Source organism: Orussus abietinus, unplaced genomic scaffold (genome assembly GCF_000612105.2).
Source record: "Orussus abietinus isolate OABI.00-Male unplaced genomic scaffold, Oabi_2.0 scaffold183, whole genome shotgun sequence".
Taxonomy (NCBI): domain Eukaryota; kingdom Metazoa; phylum Arthropoda; class Insecta; order Hymenoptera; family Orussidae; genus Orussus; species Orussus abietinus.
Window position 1 is genome coordinate 155287 of NW_019394332.1, and position 21733 is coordinate 177019.

The 21733-nt window shown below is 40.4% G+C and overlaps 1 protein-coding gene across 1 annotated transcript in view; it reads right to left on the minus strand.

Moving 5' to 3' along the window:
* LOC105696115 (glutamate receptor ionotropic, kainate 2) overlaps positions 1-18808 on the minus strand; it is a 77115-nt gene extending 58307 nt beyond the window's left edge. Inside the window, exon 1 of the mRNA XM_012418309.1 lies at positions 18664-18808. Within this exon, the coding sequence (XP_012273732.1) occupies positions 18664-18683 (20 nt within the window). The 5' untranslated portion in view covers positions 18684-18808. The remainder of the gene's footprint in view (positions 1-18663) is intronic.
* Positions 18809-21733: the final 2925 nt, after the last annotated feature.

Here is a 21733-nt window from a genome sequence, read left to right on the forward strand (position 1 = left end):
TTAGCCCTTTGGAAAAGGGTACCGAACGCGATATCGCCGACAGGAAGTTAGTCAATTAATTTTCAGGTTAACTTTCCTATCGCACTCCACAAGCTCAGTCACCGTAATCGCTTTCCATCCCACGCTTCTGGGTGACCACTCAAAATGCCCTGTCGATAATATCGGCTGCACGCCACTACGTTGCTTTGTTCGTCCTGTATATTTGACTTTATTCCTCTGTCATCGCCCGATGAAAACGAGCTAGCTCGGTAGAATGTTCGCAGTAACGCCGCAATTACCACCATTTTGCGCCATTATTGCTGATACACCGGACGAGGAAGAACGTTCTCGGGAATCTCCGCTGATGGGAAATTTATTTCCCCATTTCTGACCAGGTATTCATCGCAGAAGTGGACTCCATAGACGGTCCACGAGTCGAGAATAATGTTTGGGATTATTAACTTTCATTTAATTTAGCCCGTGCTTCCTCCAAGAACAATTGCCGGAGCGGGAAATTTGAATAGCGCTTCCGCGCTGCATCAGCTGGGCACGCAAATGTGGTAGTCATTTCCTAACACTCGCGGGTATGGTGACAAATTCGGAGATGTGCAACCGGCCACGGTCCAGATTCGAAACGTGCACCCCTTTTGTCTGCTTGGAGAGGGGCTTGTGGAAAATTTGGATCTGTTGAATAGTCCATTTTCTACATTACGCGAGACATCGCTTTGATAATTGGTGGGATAAATTTGTAAATACCTTCAAGAAGAAGTTTTCTTTAGGTATAGATAATTATCAGGTGCACCGCTAAATAAAAATTGTGCAATTCGACTCTGATATTCACGTATATAATTGAATACTCGATTGTATCGTGATACTTAAAAGGAAACTTAAATAACTAGGAAGCTTTACTGAATATCTTCGCTTTCATTGAGAATAAGTCGAAGGAAAGAGCAATTTATATAAAGAAAAACCTTATTTAACTACGACAATCGAGTTCAAAGAATTTAAAAAGATGGCAGTAATATTTAATACATGTTTCTAACTACAATGTTGAATTACCGTTATTTGCTAAGATTTGGGACGAGAAGAAATCTAAGACTTCGCTCGAGGCTAGTCCCGTGTTAGTTCACAAAAAAAGCGTAACTTATTATCGGAGAAACAGATCGGAAAATTTAACGGGCGAGCTTGCACCTACTACCGTTCCGTAAGGAGTTTCATTGGAAAAATTGGTTCAGAGGCCCAACGTTTATCCTCGCGATATAACTCGTGAACGAGCGTTTTATCGGTACCGAAAGATAACGTCCGAATCGCAACTCGAGCCGCGAAATTCACGGCAGGACGCGGAGAGAGAAAAGAGGCGACAGTCCAGTCATTTCGACCTCTCCGCGTTTCACCCAAATTGGCGCCCCTCGGTTTCCAGGGGTCGGACTCGAAAAAGTGATCAATCACGAGGATTACGCGATCGACGGTGTCGGGGGAAGAGGATGTGGCTAAAAATGTCAGGGCGCGCGCCCTCCTAACAAGGGGTTAGGTCCGTGGCGTGGCCCGGAATCCAGGGGGTGGGAAGGAGGTGGAGACGCGACCCCATTGTCTCGTCGTAGGCGGTCTTGCCGGCCTTCAACCGCGCGTTTCCACATTACGAGGTCAGGACGATCGACCCAGAGAGATTCCCTGGCAATTAGAGGAGAAGCCCCGTTGAGTACCGGGGTGAACGGTTCCGCATAAATGACAACGCCGCCTACGAGGAAGCCACCCTCTCGGCTCGCGCCTCCACCCCCGCTAACTGGGCGAATGCAAGACACGTATGCACGTGGCCGATACGCCACACGTACGTGAGTCATGAGGCAGCCTTGCGCCCCCACGTGTACACCTCGTCAACCCTTTACGGCCAGTCGTCGTCCGGCTCTTGCGAGCGAGCCCTACGCCGGCCAGCCGACGTTTCGCGTTTGCCCGGCTTGTCCTTCTTTGTGCCCCTGACCCCTGTGCCCATTGTGGACCACGACGGTGACGATGTCTGTATGCGCCGTTGGTTAAACACAACTGCCGTTCGTTTCGGGTGAAATACGAGGTTCCGGTGCGTGGCGTCCTTAAAATGCGACTCCACCCTGAGTGCTCCGAATCCCGGATGCACCTTTCCCGATTATTTCGCACCACGTTCGTGAGTTTCTTTACCTGTGTTATGTAACGTTGCGTGTTAAGTGCCCGATTTAGCGATTGGGCGGGTGTTGCATTGCTTAATATTTTGTATATCATGTTTTGAACAACTCCTCGTCCGTCTTGGTGTTCCTTATATTAAGAGCCACGAGGGTGACGATGAGTGCACGTGCCATTAATTAAACGCAATCACGGTTCGTTTAATTGATACGGGCGATAAAATACGCGTTATCGGTACCGGAATGCCCCTCGATGATCCAAATCCCGAATATACTTTTCCTAAGTGTTTCATCTAATCTGCAAATCTCTTTGTCTCTGTTGCGTAGCGGCATGCGCTAAGTGCCTGATCTAATGGGGGTGGTAAATGGTGCATTGTGCAGGGTTCTACCTTTTATTCCTATGCTTTTAATTTTCAACTTATCCGTCTTTGGTCGAGCAACGTCCCTAACATTGTGGGCCGCGAGGATGAAGATGTCTGCACTCGCCGTTAGTTAGACTTAATCACAATTCGTTTCCGATGAAATACGCCTTATCGGCGAGCGATGCCCTTAAAATGTTACTTTCGGCTTGACTGCGCCGTAGGTCCTCCAAATCCCGGATGCACTTTTCCTAATTATTCCGAACCTCATCCGCGAATCTCTTTACCTGGTGTTACGCAACGCTATACGTTAAGTGCTTTAAGTGATGCTGTGAGTGTGGCAAATGTTGCACTGCGTAACGTCCTGCGTTTTATATCTTGAACGTCTGCTACTGTATGATGTACCGAAATCTAAGGAAATTAATGCGCCAGGGCATTTGCGTGGAAGAACTTCGTGATACTCGTTTGGGAGTGGACGGAAAGGGAAAAAGTGTAGTGAGGGGCCTCAGCTGGGTACTTTCGTGACTGCTAATGGAATGATGTCCGACTAATGTAAGTAACGTTTTACGCGTACCTTTTTTAATGTGTCAGTGAACTTTTGCGACCAATACGTTACAATGTGTATATCCAATGAATTATTAATGGGAAATTTTGATTAGTTAAATTGTTTATTTTCTACGCTGCGCAAGACGACTCATCGCTTTCATATGACAATGTCGTTGACAGGATAGAATTGAAGTTAATACCTTTAAGCATATGTTTTTTTTTTATTTAAAGGTAATTATTATATAGCATCATTAATTGAAAATCGTGCCATTCGACAATTCGTGTTCACATATATTATTTACACTACAATTTGAACATGTAATAAGTTTAGGATTACAATATTTTTGCAAATATTTCGAATTTGATCCGCGTTTATGGGGATTATGTTTTACGAAATTCTCTCACAAGAGGAGTATTGGGTGTATCGATAACAGGTAAATTGCATGCTTCACCCTGTCATGGATATAAATACCGTGGGAATTTATTGCAGTGGTCGAGATTTATTAATGTTTCTTGCAACCGGATCGTTTATATGATGTCGCCAATAGTTAGTTACTTCCACGATTTATTAGAATCACATAAGCTTTACCAGAATTAAGTATTAGTAATTAATTAAATTCGACAATGATTGAATAATCTGGTCTTGAGATTATAACGCTGAGATTAAACATTTCTTTTAGCCCCTAATTACCAAGTTTTCCTATGTTCAACAATTTACATAACGATCAAACCAGGAACAAACTATCACCTTCTAGTCTGACTCTTCGGTGGAACAAAGTTGACTCGGCATACGTAGATATATTGATCTATCAAAGTTAAACAATTATTTGTTCTCGTGCTTGAATCATCCTTAGGTACTTAATAGTGTTGGAGGAGGTTTAACTATTTCTCCAAAAATCTAAATCACCAATTATTACACTTGGAAAGTTGTATGACCTGTACTAGAGAATTGGGTGCCTGCCGTGGTACCCAATTTTGTGATCACTGATTTCATTTGCCTGCAGCTCTACCCAACAAAATTGTGGCAGCAACAAAATTGCTTCTACTCGGACTGTTCCAACCCATCCTGATACGAAATACGCGACTTCGAACGGAGTCCCTAATACACAAATGTTTCTTCAATAATCGTGGGGGAAATCCGAACAAATGTACCGTGAACATTTTCGGCGTAAAATTTAATCTAAAGTTTGCCGGAACTAAATGGTTCTATACGTCGTGCAAATTTAAACGCGCGGTAACTTTTCTCTTGCGTTCCGTAGACTGCTGGAACTTCATAAATATTGACAGTGTTTTGAATTTATGCTCCACAAACACAGGCAGGTGGCACGGTGCCGACCAAACGAATATCCGGAAGTGGAAGCATTAGATAATTACGAAGTTGTTTCAGGTCACTCGTTAGTAGGCATCGTCTAGAGTGTTGATCACGATTACAGGTCTGGTCATTTTTGCCACCGGACAAATTTGGGCACTTCAATCGAGTCGAAAGGTGTTCTTAACACATTGTTAACCCGTAACGAGTTAACTCGTGTCGGAACGATTAGCGTTATAAAATTGCTGGCCAACGATGTGTTAAGAGACACGGGTAAATCGACTCTTTTGGTTACCCATTCGACTTTACAGAGAACCTGTTATTAACCTTTTTGCTTTTCTGCTCTTCTGGGGAAATGCGCTCGACGTGGACGAAACGAGACGTCGACATGTGGAGAGTGCACACAGAGTAGACATGAACTGAGCACACATGGATGCTTCTCTTACGTGAGACTCCATTTTTCCAGAGCCTAGGTATATATGTTTCCTCTTTGTGACCGAGTGTCCACTTCTCGAGGGCTTATAAGGATGCTCTATGGAGTGAAAGGGTTAAAAGATGAACGTTTTGAGTTCCGGTGAATGCTTTCGTTATTAGAATCTCTGTTTAGTTCGGTTTACTTCAATACGTTAGGATAATTTTGTCTCCTGATACCATTATGTCACTCCAGAAGTTTTATCGCTTTCATAGGTAAAAAATTCACATCGATGTATCCTATCTACTGTAATAATAGTGGGCGTTGTGAGCAGTTAGCAATGGCGGAATGAAAAAAATGTCCATTCGTAAACATATGTAGTGTCAGTGTCCTGTGCGATCCAATGAAGTTAATAGAATAAAAAAAAAAGATGAAAGCGTTTAGCTATACGAATAGTTTGTCGCCAATAAGGCAATAAAGATTAAGAATTAGACTAAATAGAGGTTAGAGTGAAATGTAATGTTTGTATGATTGTGGGGTGAAATGAGAAGTATTTAGATTAAATGACAGCTCGATAGGTGATACCGTTTATGCGTGGTTGAGAGTTCGTGAAGTGCGAGCGGCCGTATGACTCAGTGAGTGAGAATTTTGACGCACAAAGAAATGTATTGATGAGTGTGGGAATGAGAGAGTGAGGAATATGAATTGAGTGAGAAAGAAATTAGAGTGAGGCTGGATGAGAATGATCGAATGAGAGTTAGTTCTAACTGAGGAGAGCTCGAGCGAAGTCGGAGGGAAAGTCAAGTCCCTTTTTCTGAGATCTTTAAGACGTACTCTTCAATGTATTTGATTTCTTTATATTATTTTTTTTTTATTAATAAACCAACCGTTTATGTTAATCCTGACACCTGAAATTTGATCCTACACATATCCAAGCAGATACATGAATCCGAGATCGAGTACTTCAATATCTTTACACGAATGGGCTTGCGATTACTAGGTGTCCAGGTGTAGGTGCATCGTTTTGTACAAGGCAACTAACCAAGTCATCCATTTTCAGAGCGAATACTTGTGTAGGTTATGGAAATTAGTGATTGCGAGCCATCGCAGGACGATATGTTGCGTTCGATCGGGAAGTTGCGGGAAGGGACGAAATGTGGTTGTATATCATCGTTCCATATGCACGTATCCAGCCGTAAGCGACAATGGTTTCGCCCATGAGTGCGGCCGTAAAGCGGCGATTCCGTGGCGAATTGAACGTTACGAGTTATTCGGTCGTTTTATCGTTAAATCAATCCTACCACGTGACAAATTTACAAAAACGAAACGCTGAAGTCCAGATGAAGTTTAAAAGAAGCACGGAAGTAGCCGTGATTCGGTTCGACGGTAACAGAGAAGTTAAATGGAGGTTTGATTCGCATTAAAGGTGGAATGAAAGTGGCGTCGAAAAGGTCTCGTTCGTGAAACTTCTCCGAACTGGGTATACCGAATCGTCTCAAACTTTACACCGTAAATATGAAGCCTGTAAGGAAGGTCCTGACACCTATGAAACTTCCATTTCTTTTTTTACGTTTAGCGCTACGGTTATTTATTCTAATAAAACCTACAGCAAGTGTTCTCCATCTCGATTGTTTACCGCAATCATAAAATCAGTTATTGATTGCCTCTTTCAACGGAAATATTAAAAACACGGGTTGTGAGGTATCCGTTACATTGACTGTTAAACTGTTCTGAACCCACCATTGTCTTTTCTTGATGTCGATCAAAATTGATTAACCACTTTGCTGTGAAAAAAAGTGAACTCTTTGTGCCACCATTGTGGGAAAAAAAATTCTCGGATTTACTTGATGATTTTATTTTTCAGATTTTCTAGGTCGCTGAATCAGAATTTGATAATATAATTTCAAAATTCAAAACCTTCCTTTAATAAACATCGAACCATTTTTTTAACTTTTGATCCGCCATATTGGATCCGTCATGTTGAATTTTTTAATTTTATCATCAAAACTGGATTCGGTGACTAAAATCTTTACATAACTAATAAAAAAAATCTAAACAGTGTAGTCGCCTTTTTTTAAAAGGCCGTCCACCCTGATGCTACCACTTTTTGTGGGCTGTATATGGATCACCCATAACGAAGGGGTTAAGGGGCTACCTAAGTATATCACGTTATCCATGGACCTCGAAATAGACCTTTTTATTAATTTATTTACTACATATTGACAGAAATACCGGAGAGAAGTAGAGAAATCATAGAGATGGTATGATAGGAGAGGTAGCGAGGCGGTGAGGGAATAGTAGATAATATAGTGAAAAAAACAGGGAGAGGAGGTGAAATCCTCTAATCCCTGCACCTTCGAGAATTCGCGTTAATTGGGTCCTCTGGACTTTCGTAAATGGGACATATTCGCTTCCGAACTTATCCTTTCAATTTCGCTATGCAGTACGGTATACATATCTGTTCATAAATGTACACGGTGTCCGACAACGTGCATGTAATAATTGGACAAAATTCGTTACGTTCACCTGAATTTGTAAAACGCGGTAAAACTGCTTTTTAGAGATTTTCGACGGAGTGTAGTAATTATTCGTCCGTGAGCAATGCCTCATACTTTGAGTACAATGTACCGTTCGCGCATGCCTTTAAATATATTTAGTGCGAAACTCTCCCAAGTTTCCTGATTATTTTTTAGCAGACCTTACATAATTTTGGAGCACGTTTGTTTTTGTTATAAAGGATTGCTGATACCACTGAAAATTGCAATCGATTATTGAGGACGTAAATTAATGAATATAATAAATTAATATGTAAATTAATGTGTATGCACGTCGGAAGGTTTTTCTATCAGGATAAGGATACATTCAAATAACTGATTGCATTTCACCTTCACACAATCAATTAAATTAATTGATACTTTCTGATGATTAGCATAGTACGATATTCCACTGTTAAATGTTTCTTCTCTTAATGGTGGCGTGGTGACATATGTAGGATTATCTCACAAGTTGGTTGACCACTTATTTCATAGAAAGCACGATATGGAAAGGCTTAGATATGAACTTGTCGGCGTGCAACCTCTCATCGTGTCGTGGAGGTGTCACGGGGAGGATTATGTCCAGAACTTGCAGGTCGCAATTGTAATGTTTCCCCCGACAAGGTGACTCAGAAGGGATTCTGCTCTAAGAACCTGTCAGACTTGCTTCTTCATCAATTCAGGTGACATGGAAATGATTCAGCCTAGAACTTGAAAGGAATCATCTACAAACAGTCACCGAAGTACGGAATCAATTATTCCTGGACATTTTATAACACTTAAGGCTATCGCTAAATTCGTTAAAATTGTAAAAAATTAAACAGAATGCTACTGGGCAATAAAGTTAAGAATCGCATTAGTAGGCCACTAAACGTAAAACGGAATTGTAAATGTAATGAGACCGGACTTTCTTTTTCTCATACTTTATTATTTAAAATTTTATTTTATCCAAAATATCGAAAGTCCGCTCCCGACGCGGCCTGGGTCAAGGGCTGTCGGGGCTCAAACTTGGCCGTAAAAGTGTTGGGCGCCAGATAATTTTAATAAAATTAACAAAAACGATTCCATTTATTTTATTTTACAAAAATACTAATTGGGTTCCAAATGGGATGACCCGAAAGGAAGAAGATTTCGAATTTCCAAGAACATTGAATAATTAATTGAACAGAATGTACAAGTACTTACGAAATAAAACGCGCGTTTCCGAAGGTCCTTCGGAAACCGACTCTCTGGGTTGAATCATTTTTCATATGATCTTCTTACTTAAATTAACTTAATAATTAAATAAGGCACGCAATTGCCAAAAGTGCGAACGCGTCGAGTGTTAGTTTGAGAGTGATCTTCCTCGATCGATCGGCTCGCTACGTGTTAAGAGGGGGAATTGGTGGCTTCGGGTACCGGACCGCGAGCTCGTAGGTGACACTTAAATCATACTCGACAACCGGCGCCGAATTCAAAATTGACGGTTTCCATCGCTTTAAGACCTTAAAAGTGTTTAATTTGTCATAGGTTTCCGTGGGACCAGTCGCGAGACGTTGAGGCAAAATTTTCTGTTACAGTAATTAATGCTGGATATGATGATAATACAAACATAACTCTGTATTTTAGTGATGCCTCCTAAAGATGACACGACGGTTGAATATTATTAGTCGTTTTGAGTCTTATGAATTGGTGGATCGGTTAAAGCGTAGTTGGAATTAGTAACTGTTTTGACATTTAGGGGTAATGCCAAAGATCAGTGGGTATTTAACAACTGTTATATACTGACACTTTGGAGGAGTATTTGTACCTGATGTGTCGAATTATTCCATTATTCGCGGACAAAAAGTTAAACGAGCAACACCTAATGTTTTTTTTCTAACGAAACGAACCACGCATTAATTATTGATATATTCTCAAGCACAGTTGATCACTTCTTGCCACCTTCTCGGTAGTTTAATTCAAGCATGCACCCTGAGAAAAAATGCCACTGAATCAAAGAAATATTTTGTCAATTCAAAGAATACTTATTTCACTTAAATAAACTCGAATAAATTGGATGCAACATTTATCCGGAATTGTAACAATTTATTCGACTCAAACCATTATTCTTGGAATTAACAAAATAGTCCTTCGGTACTATTCAAAGAAACATTTCTTTGATTCAATGAACCTTGCAATTATCTCCGAAGAAAGTTTGCTGCAAAAATGATATGCCTATATGATATAGAAACGGTTTTTTTTCAAAATGCGGCATTCATTTGTCCGGATTTCATTTAAAGTACCGTTGTTTCCGTGTTTAATATACATTAATACTCGAAAGTGTTGGAAATATCGAAACACTTTTGACAGGGTAGTCGTTAAAACGTGTACGTACTCATTTGGGCAATCAGCTCCGGTGCATAAACATGGCCTAACTAAAAGTAACTTTCCTGGTTCGTGATTCCTAAATCAATTTCAATTTTCCAATCGGTTCCAGAATTAAAAAAAAAAAACAACCATGTAAGCAGCTTAATCTGTCATAGGAATGGAACGTGCTTCTACAAATACAGCTCAAATGGAAGCTTCTGAAAATCTGATTTCACGATGAAACAAGGCTCTTTCCACGAGAATAACAACGATCGCCACAGCGGAGGAAGTTTGAAAGTTAAGGATAGCGCAACGGAAGAGAGTTATGATATTAGATCTCTCTCGTGAAGAAATTTAATCTCCATTCAAGCGCAATATCGTAAAAGAAAAGTCGTTCGTCTCGTCGTGCTATTTTTTTCCGCAGGAAATGCGCGATCCTCCGCGAAGAGTTTCCACAAGCTTCCTAACCAGCCGAGGGTCCAAGTTCCCGGAGCACTAATTTCCTCTCACTTCGAAGTTGGATCTCGGGGGCTTCCGGTAACGCAACGCTATCGGCCACCCTGTAAGGTGCAATGTGCTATCATTACACCGTTAAAGTGAAGTGAAACCCTCCTCAAAACAGTCGATTTGAAAAAGACAGTTTTTTTAAAAGGGTATTGGATAGAAATGTCTGAAACTTTGACACATGACTCGTGAGCATCTAGGAGTTATCCTGTATATTGTATCGTGTATATATGAACAATATTGAGAAATATACGCATTTATAACAAAACCATTCTCAATGATTACTTCAATACGACATTGTATTCGAGTAAATTTAACGAAATCAGTTCAGTTTATTCAGAAAATTTACATCGTTGTACATTTTCACATTCACCGACCACTTCGACTACGACGTGATCGATAAATGTGATTTATGTAGTTGCGAACTATTTATTTTTTCAGTACTGTCAAATCATCGTACAAGTTAAAACATGTATAAACAATGCAAATGTTCCACACGCAATGGGGTATAGTGAAACAAGACGTGGGAGAAATTCGTTCACCCGTGTACCAAAATCCCGAAGGCAGCAGGATCACGAAATTTCGAAACATCGTACCTTGAAAAACTAGGATTACGCGTATACCATATTTCGAAGAGATATTTTGAACAGGGTACAACCCAGAGGGAGATCGAGCGATATTCGCGGGGTTGGGCGATTTTCCGATGGCGCGTTGCTCGGCACCGGCTGAAAAGCCCGGTAGCGCTTCGCCCATTCACTTTAATGAAAGATGTAAATTCTATGCCGGATTCAGGTTGAAGTGCGGGCCCCACACTATTTAGCCAAACGGCTCCAGGGGCTTCTTTTTAGCGTCGGCTGGATTTCTGCGCGATCGGCGGCCAGACCCGACCAATGAGCCGACTGATTTCGAAAGAAGGTCAAGATGAGGGAAGAAGCTCGATAGGGGTTGGTAATTGCGATACCTCTCTCTTCATATCTCTTTCACTTTTTCTTCCTCTCTCGAAGGTAGGAAAACGCTCTGTCGCTCGTTGAAAATTCGTGTCAGCCTTCATTACGGTTACGCGCGGAGGCTGGGAGCGACGATGTAACTCCCCCAAAGGACGAGGGGATCGACTCGTGTGTAGCAGCGATCGGGGGGCAGATGGGTGCCCAAGTTACCGGGATTCTATTTAATTAAAGGAGCGATTGAAAATTCCACTCCACGGCCGAGAGCGTGTCAGGCTGCTCTAGGTGCGGAAACTTTTTCTCCTCTCGGTGGATTTTTGTTTCTATTTAATTGTTCGAGGAAGACGGGGCTTCGATGGCGCCGCGATGACGTGTCGTCGCTTGCCTTCGCGATGGGATTGAACTCGTTCGGAACTGGTCCCGGGAAGTAAGACGGCAGGAGAGGCAGGAGCAGGAGCACGGAGCAAGGAAGCGTGTAAGACCTGGATGTACCACTCGATCCCTTAAGCCAGTGATTCTCAGGCGCAGGGATGCGACTGCTGTCAAAATTGTGACTGCGACGGAAGAAACGCGCTTTTTTACTGGAAAACATCTTATGCCCGCCTCATCCGCGGAAAAATGCATGATTCAGCTGGACGAAAATCAATTTTAGAGCTGCTACTAAATCAGAAACGAAGATATTAGGAACATAGTAGGATAATCCTTTTTGTTAAGGTATGATAAATCCTCCAAAGATTCTCTTCTCTTCGCTGTGGAGTGTTGATGCCTTTCCCGGGGTGGAATCTGTCAATATTATAGAATAGACTGTAAAGATGCTCTCGATATACAGATCCATTTCATTGCCCAGAAAAAGGTGCTAGTATACGACTCCGGCATTGGATTTAAAGTTGCAAAAGATCACCTAGTAAACTGCAATGGGGCCTATAAGAAATTGAGCGAAATCTTGGGGGACCGATATTAAAACTGTGTGGGTCTACAATGGACGTGGATGCCCTTGGAGAGCTGCTATCGCACCTCGGACCGGAATTCGAAATTTCACTACAGGTCTCACGAAAGTTGCACAGCAGGTGCTGACCATCTATCCGACGTAGGTAACAGGGACAAGGAAAGGTTAGATGTCCCAGGGTGAGCACGTGCGTCGTCCTGAGAGCACCATCGAGTTCCCGATAAAATATTTGTGTGACTACGACACTACGCGTTGGTAGGATCCCATGGACGTAGGATATATGGACCACGCACGTTGGTACGACCATTAAGGGGATGTGAAAGTGGCATCCGAAAGGTCAATCATTCACATTGTCCGGTTTGAAACGATTCGGTACATCCAGTTCGGAGAAAAGTTTCATGAACGAGACCTTTTTGACGCCATGTTTACATCACCTTATGGGAGCACAATTGAAGGAGAGGGAACAGATGCACGTTGTCTCGTTTATCTCTCTTTCTTTGCGTGAAAAACCTGCGCAATGTGGCGACGGTGTATTTAACAACAAGTGCGGAAAAGAATAGGTAGACTCCATGTATCCTACGTCCACGGATAACTCATATGATCCTTGGAGATTTGATCCACGCAAAACCATGGACGTAGGATGTACAGACATGTTGATCTGACTATGAAGGCAGCAGAGCTGAAGCAAAAGAGACAGAGAAGCTGTTTTTTCGATCTTCATCTTTACGCGAGGCAGTTACATAGTTAAATGTGGTGACCGTTTATTTGACCGCAAGAGAGAGGAAGGCAGCTTATAGATCGTTCCATTTTCTAGGATGGTTGAACAACGTTGTCGTGATTGATTACTTTGGGCACTTTCCACGTCGATCAGCTGCAAATTATCGTAGTCCGGTTTTTAGTAGCAACGAAGTAAGTTAGGAGGGTCAGGGTGCTCGGCACCGAAGCGCAGTTTGAGAAACACTGTTCTAAATGGATAGATGCTCTTCGACAGGGAAGTTGGGAATAGTTCGGAGTCGAACTTCGGCGTTTACTCCCGGTTTCGCCAAAGTCTGGGTTGTCGAGGCTTCCAAAGAGGAGGCTGCGCGCAGGGCGGATTTAATCACGTTAAGCGTTACCGATCGTAGAACCTTTGGAAGGCATCACCTGTTCCCTTGAAAGGTTACCCAAGAGAGGCGGTTGTCTCATTGCTTGCACTTGGTGCATGTTCGATTGTGATCAAAGTATTGCGAGGAGACGATTTTACAGACTCGAGTCGTTGAACCTTTAAACAGAAGTTAGGCCATTTTTGCTTAATGCCATATCATAAATCGGCACTATGCACGTTCAACTTGGTACTTTACTTTCTTCCACGAGTTACATACTAATAATAGTTGAAAAGGAAACAAACACGTAAATCTGCTTTCTGAAGAGAGACGTTTAACATTTTTTTATCCATCCATGATGTCACGAAGATGGGCTAAAATGATCAAATTTCCGTTTAACCTTTTAACGGCCGAATTTTATTTTGAAAGGGTGTTTTATGCTCGCGAAATTAAAATCAAGCGATGTTGAGTAAACTTGTCAAACGCAGACTCAATACACCTATTTTCGATGTTTATAGCAATAGGTATTTTGTTTTTTACTCGTCATTACCCCAAAAGTAATTTCCTCGTGACAAGTATACTCTCCAAACACCGAGGATTGACAAACAGTTCTGTTTAATCTTTGATATTTTACGTTCTCCACAGACCCCAGTTTCCTTTATACTTGTGCAGGTGTCATGTACATAAAATACTAAAATATATTAGGGGGACCGGAAAGAAATCCATTATTTTTATATTTGAAGATTGGGGCAGAAATAATGGATTTCTTTCCGATTCCCAATGTATTTAGTTTGATTTCGAACTAATACTCTTTACTTCATGTACGACAGTTACTCCGCCGTAATATCGAGAGCAAGTCAAAGTGAAACTAATATTTTTCACTTCGAATTTAAGGATTTAGAGTAACGCGAATCACAAGAAACTTTAGCTTTTACTTTGCTCAAGTCGCCGTCCTCAAAGCTGTGCGGTCTTTGACGGAGAGATAGAGCGAAGGTTGAATTCAATAACGTCACGTTACCGATTCGAGAACCTGCAAAAGGGGTCTTAGAACCTTTGAGGTTTCGGGAAACACGTCCCATGAAGAAATTCCGTGAACCGATAGAAGCTGTAGGACTTAAACCTGAATTTTCTTAATGTCGATTCGCCAAAGAAATTTCTAGGCAACGTAATGTGAATTTTTCAATTCGGTTGTGTTTTCTGCAGGGGCGTTTCATCTCTTTGTAAAATCTCGTATTCTTGGTTTAGATGAAAACGAAAGTTTTAGACCAGAGAGAGGATACAATTTTCGATGAAAGAGCAAGGATTTGGACCGAAATGTTGTCAATGGGCATGTCCTTTGCATGGCGGTACCTGGGTGTCCTGCTTTTCCTTTTTTTAACGGATACAGAAAGCCGAATATCCAAATCTCTTAGTCTTGGGAAAGAACAGGAGACAATGGCCGATCGTTAGATGTGCATAGTTGCACGAAACGTATAATGGAAAGGAGGCGTCGGCAGGAGGTAAAAAGCAAGAAGTCAAACGTTTTACACTTAATGCCGCGCAATTATGCTGCTGCGAGCTGAAATACTGCCGCGTGTCCACATAATTAGTAAGCTTTTACACTTGCATGGAACCTTGCCAAATTTTCTGCACTCGTCCACCCTAGATATCGGTTATTCGGAGTCGCGACGGTGTTCGTCATTGGGCCGTGATACGCATGAAAAACTGAACTCGATTTGTCGATAATGTCAGGATGTACGATCCTTCTGGCAAAAGTCATAAACGTAGAAAAGAGCTTAAAATCATATTTTCATCCTACCTGTCCGATGTAGGTATATACAATGCGAAATCATAACATCTCTTTACTCGATACTCTTGGTACTTACATCTTAATTTTAGCCATATATTTTAGTAATGTATAGTTGATGAATGCCTGATACTATCAGAAGAAACGTGACTAAACTGTACAACTAAACAAGTGAAAACGCACGGGCGGGAGTAATATATATATATTATTGTAGTAAGATCATATAGTTATCGTGCTTTAATGAAAAATGTTGATAAATGAAGCTGGACACTACTATATTAACCTATTCGATCTTTATCGAGCAATGTTGCATTACTTCAAATTTCATCTAGTTTTATAATCGTGTGCTTACGTTTATGTGAATAAGTAATGCGCCTGCATGCAGAATAGAAAGTGTCAACGTTATCATAATTATGATAATGAGTCAGATGGGAAAATATAGAAAACACTTTCACCAACGATTGCAAGAGAATGCTGGCTTGTCCTGTGGCTAACACGGGTCTTCAGAGCAAAAATTTAATTGCAGGTAAACGTCACAGATGGCGACGTTGGTCCTAAACAGTCGTTAGAATAATGAATTCATGAGATTTCGTGGGTTTTACATTGGTCTCTTCGTCATTACTTTACCGAAATGGCATATGGAACGCTTCAGTTCGTATAGTCAACGTAGACTGTAAAAGACTTCAACATAAATATAAATGTCAGTAACGGAACGTGCCAGTTTATGTTACCATTTGAATATTTAAAATGACGTTACCACCAAAAAGGGTATAGATGGATTTTAGTTTATCAATCTCGAATAAATTTCCCAGCACCTTTCATATCATCTTAAGATGACGCGAAAGTGGCGTCAAAGAGGTCTCGTTTATAAAACTGTTTCCCGAAGTGGATGTACCCAATCATATGAAACTTTACAATGTGAATATGGAGGCCAACCTCCGATTATGCGAATGGTCGTTCAATATTGCCCAAAGCTTGCGTACTTTCAATTGCAACAACAGCACGCGATTTCTGTACGCGCTTAACCACGATTCAACGTCTCACTTTAAAGACCCAACTAAAGTAGCGCCATTAGGGTAGGGGGTTAAACTTCGCTGGGATCGGCTTGCGCATAACTTTGCTTAAAAACTAGTTGTCACATTCGTAGCAAGTCTTCTTTAAGTATATAAAGTACATAGGGACTGCGGTTGACGTCAAAGCGAAGCTTTCGCACGGTGCGCGGTTATGTGGCATTTCTACGTAAGTGAGATGCGAGTGTCGGTCGCTGGCTTTGAGGATCTTGCCAAATCTCCGGTCCCAGATTTTTCCCTTTCAGACGAGTCGGTTTGTGCCACAATTTCGACCATTATCAGCCGCATTGCGACGGCACACAGACGAGAGGGAAAAATGACATGTTTCGTAACGGATAAGTGCATTCGAGGAAAGCGACTTTTACGTAAGGTGGACGTGCAAAACGGACCGCGGGGTTGACAACACCTATACATCGTTATCACTTTTTCTGAGCAAAATCATAGCTTAATGTTTTCTTCGCGGGCGAGGCATAACATATAGATACATGTGTCCCTCAATTTACGCGGCGTATCCGTTCCACGTGGATTCGTTTTACGCGAAGAAAAATTGCGTAAATAAAATCTGTCAGGACAAAAGAAAAAATATTGGAGATAAAAGCTGGTGCGTATGAGTTTAGAAACTGTTTATTTCAAATAGCTTACCAAAGAAATATTGGAAATAAAAACTGCGTAAATTGTATTATAATTTACTGCGTAAAAAAGTGCTGCCTAAGTCGAGGGAGAGGTGCAGTAATATTTTTCATTGATAAATGTCGATCATTGTTAATTGATATGCACCTTGTCAAATATGTGTCGATATTTCGAACACTTTCTAATGCATGTGTATCCTGAATCTAAAACAGCGACACTCGATATCGATATTGAATAAGTAATAATTACACATAAAATTGGGGTTATTTTATTACCATGTGTTGTTTTCAAATTACACAATAGATAACGTTAATTAACGTATCATAAATGCCTCGTTACAAGTTGCTTCAACCCACTATTAACAATACGTGCCAAAAATGATGGGGCAATATAGTTATTTATTTCTTCACGTGTGCATTTTATTAGCTCCATTGCAAATGTGGCGGATGTTAAAATGAAGCTTATTCGCCACACTCAGAAAGAATGGCGTTATCAAATCCGTTAATGGAATCAATGATGGCCGATTAATTCCTTTTGCATTCTCCAAGCTTCAATATTCCCGATATATCGGGTCCATTTAGTTCAACACGTAATTTGGTGGAAAACGTTATTTCCGTCCAGCAGTTCGCCTATTCCGCGAATCCGAGGAATCCCCGTTGTTTTTCCAATGGATAATTAGTATTATAATTCAGAGGCAGAATGGAAAGCGGCACTGACTGGTTCATTTGTTTCCACCTTCGGCGAGAACTTGGCAGGTCCCACTTAGCGCATCTCGAAGCCGAACTTCCACTTTCTCGCTCCTTTTTTCTTAGATTTTAAAGCTTCTTCATCTTTACGACGATCGGAAACTTGGCACGACCTTCGGAATTCTCACCAAGGCGAGGCACAACAGTAGCGAGGACGTCGCGAAATAAAGTCGGCGAAACTTCGAGACGCTTCTTTCTTTGAATCTTTTAAAGATGCTTCTTCGTCCTCATTTTCCATCCGAAATTTTTTGCAGATACCGGAAAGCCTATCGTAACGGGGCTAACAAGTTTCTCGTTTTCAGTGTCGGAATGCTTGAATGGCGTGTCTTAGGAAATTTCAACAGGGACAAAAGTTAGAGTCTTAGAAAATGATTTGAGTAATCTCTAATAGCATGGAATAATTTCGAAATATTTTGTTTTCAATCTTTGCTACATGTCTCAAGCGACAGATTTTTTAAGATGTCTCATAGATTTCATTTGAAGATATCGAATATATTTGTTGACAGTCTCATATTTAGTTTTAATAATTTATAATCATATATTAAAATTGTATTTCTTCGCTTATAAACATGTAATAAACATACATTTTTTACTTCACGATTATTATGGGACATTTCATTTGGTATCAAAACACACGATAAACTTTTGCAACATTTTCGTTCCGCTATTTTATTACGGGAACAAAACGGGTGATTTTAATTTTAAATATTTTTAAAACGTTTATAATAATATATAGTAGTAAAGATAGTATTAAAAAAATACTTATATTAAAAATATATAATATTCTGAAGTAAATGTTTTGCAAATGTTTCAAACGTCTACTAAATATTTACAAAATATACAATATTCGTTAAATGTATAGAAAATGTAAGACGAATGTTTTGTGCCACTAGGGATTAACGAATTTCGTTTCCTAAAAGTACGGTCAAACATGTACACAAAAATGTTCTTTAACGTGTCAAGGCACCTGACAAGTAGGATGTAAATAGATCAATGTCACGAGTTTATTGCATCGTGTGATGCGATTATGTTATACATCTTCTATATTTTGAATACCTTAAATTTTCATTATTATACATTTTGGTTATCCAGGGTATCAACCATATATCCGATTGGCACAGAAAGTTCAGATACGTTCGTCAACGTTACCTTGGCACTGAATGCGATACTGCATGACTCCAATACCAAACACTCACTTCTATACTTCAAAACTTACCCCTCCCAGAAGAAATAATTAATCCTAAGCGCATACTTAGTGCATTTCTCTATTTACGTATTGCGACCCTCCGTACTTGAGAGTTTGAACATATCAGCGCTCAACGCATTGAAATTTACCTTCGATTCCAGATCCGCATCGATGAATCGTCTATCTATCTCACTCGTCAGACATGTCACAACGAAAGAATATCCCGTAGATCAAGAAAGACTCCTCGATAATCACGTGGACGTTATCCGGTTTTTGATGAAGCGCCGCGCGTGTTCTTATGGCCTAGCCGCCCCGAAAACTGTTGGCCAAGCGACGCCGGGCGTCGCGACGCCTCTCGGCCGAATCTAAATTTGGTCCAGCCATCAGCCTACATACACGAAGAAACGAGCCTTGGCTCGATCAGCCCAAACTGTACATTCCGAAAGTCCATAACTTCGGCGCTAACACCTAATGAGCGCTCCCGTAATACCGGCAGACGCGGTGCGATTCGGTGCGATCGTATGTGGCAGGAAATGTAATTAGCCTGGTAAACAGTGAGCCCTTAAGCTCCGTTCCAAATTCAATTTCGAATAGGAGGAACGCCACGCCGAACACGTGCCGAATGGAAACGATTCGGTTTCAACTGGAACCAACCTGAACACGCTGGAATGATCAGAAATATTGAAGCATCAACGGTTTTTCTGCCGACTGAGACAAAAGTAGGAGCACCGGTTCCATTGAGGTTTCAGAAATTGGAAAGACGTTATTATATAATGGATATGAACATTTTTCTGCCGTTTCCAAACAAATTTGGCACCTTCGGTGGGCTTGTAAAGCATATGGGCCTGGTCCGAAAACTAATGATACTTCTGGGCCACTGTAATATCGTTATTTAGATGTAGTTTAATATCTCAAAAATGTATATGAACGTGAATTCCGATAACTGCATTGCGCTGCGTGGAAATGGTTGCGTCTGACACCATGAAGAAGAGGAATAATCATCCCCCCAGAAGCTTCTTTATTAAAATTAGAATTTCGTACTGAAACGGTAAGTCCTAGGTGAGGCCATCAACCCCTTCGGAATGGAGCGTCTGACATTCTTCGTAAACATTATGCATTATTGTAATAAACTGTGTCCAAGCCAAAAAAGGGAAAGCTTTTTTGAGATGTCAGCCACTCTCCATGGCGAAACATTACGGTTCCAAATGAAAGGGAACGTATTTTATAGTGTTTTGATATTCGTCCATTCACGTGATCCCACAAAAACACCTTCAGTATAAACAAAACATGAGCCAGATTCATTTTTTCATGCAGATACATGTAGTGTCAGTGTCCTGTGCGATCCAATGAAGTTAATAGAATAAAAAAAGATGAAAGCGTTAACTACACGAATAGTTTTGTCGCCAATAAGGCAATAAAGATTAAGAATTAGACTAAATAGAAGTTAGACTGAAATGTAATGTTTGTATGATTGTGGTGTGAAGTGAGAAGTATTTAGATTAAATGACAGCTCGATAGGCGATACTGTTTATGCGTGGTTGAGAGTTCGTGAAGTGCGAGTGGCCGTGTGACTCAGTGAGTGAGAATTTAGGCGCATAAAGAACTGTATTGATGAGTGTGGGAATGAGAGAGTGAGGAATGTGGATTGAGTGAGAAAGAAATTAGAGTGAGGCTGGATGAGAATGATCGAATGAGTTAGTTCTAACTGAGGAGAGCTCGAGCGAAGTTGGAGGGAAAGTCAAGTCCCTTTTTTTTAAGATCTTGAAGACGTACTCTTCAATGTATTCGATTTCTTTATATTAATTTTTTTCTTCATAAACCAACCGTTCATGTTAATCCTGACGCTTGAATTTTGATCCTACATATATTTTACAAAAACGATCCCACAAAGAACTCACAATAAGCATGAAATCAATCACTCTTGCCAAATATATGCATTGCATGTTACATGCAAAATAAAATTTTACAAAAATATACCCACAAAGTAATAATGACGCGCTCAAAATTAATGAAATCGCTTCTATTAAATACACGTATCGTGCATTACATGTAAAATAAAATATATCATAGAAGTAAAAACATATTTGGCGAGCCCCAAAATCATATGTTGCCTAATGAATTTATTAACATGTTCGTTCAGGATGTTCAACGTCAAGATCGTGTATTTAATTATCTGCATTGATGATGTTACGATGATGAGTGAATGGAAAGACTATAATAATGATGACGAATGAAACGAATATGGTGATGCGATGACGAATGAATGAAAAGAATATGATGGTGAAACTAGTACTAAAGAAGTTGTGATACATGCTTTTCTTAATACAGGATTGACATTTTTGTATTCATCTTTCTCTTCTAAAGTAAATAGCGCTAAGTTTGAATATTGCGTTTGAGAATCCTGTAGCCCTTATTTTATGGTCGATCTTTAGTTTATGCATGCTAAAGGTAATGCGAAATCTATGGTTGCCTCCCGATTACAATGTCGTGTAGAGGAATATCATCTCCTGTTGCGAGCAATAATTCCAATCTTATGGGACACATAAACGCTTTAATGGGGTATTTCTCTCGGGCGGATCGTACGTAAATAGCTATAAACCTTTGGGGGAAATTTTCGACCTGTCACGAGATAATTTTACATTATCTAACGTGTTATTTATTTGTAATATAAACACGCATGCCTGTGTATAAGAATGTACATATATTACAGCGTTATAAACATTGATTTTTTACAACACCTCGTGGACGAATTTTTGACAATCAATCAAATTTTGAAATTGGTTTTGATAAATTGCATCTGAAAGGTGAAGCAATATTCTCATTATTTATCGCATCAGTTCACTTTTGTCAGTAATATCAATTCATTGAACGAATACGTCGATTAAATTAAACGCGTCGTTTCAAAGTTTCACAATGAAGATCCACCAAGGTGTTATAAATGCGAATTTAATTCTTGCTTTATGCAATGTATCTGCACCCATTGATTGGATTGATTACGAATTAATTTACGAAAAATGGTTCTGTGTGTTTGGAAAGAATCGTGCGAATGAACAAAAGTGGTTGATAATAATGAGTAATAAAACAGTCATTTAATAAGAGTAATCCTTCGAGTGATTTTGGACGAAATGTGAGAGCTTTAATAAATTCATTTTCTACAACTAACGATTAAATTGTTTCAATTCATATTAGGAAACCATTGAAGTGTCATTTCCTGTTAAA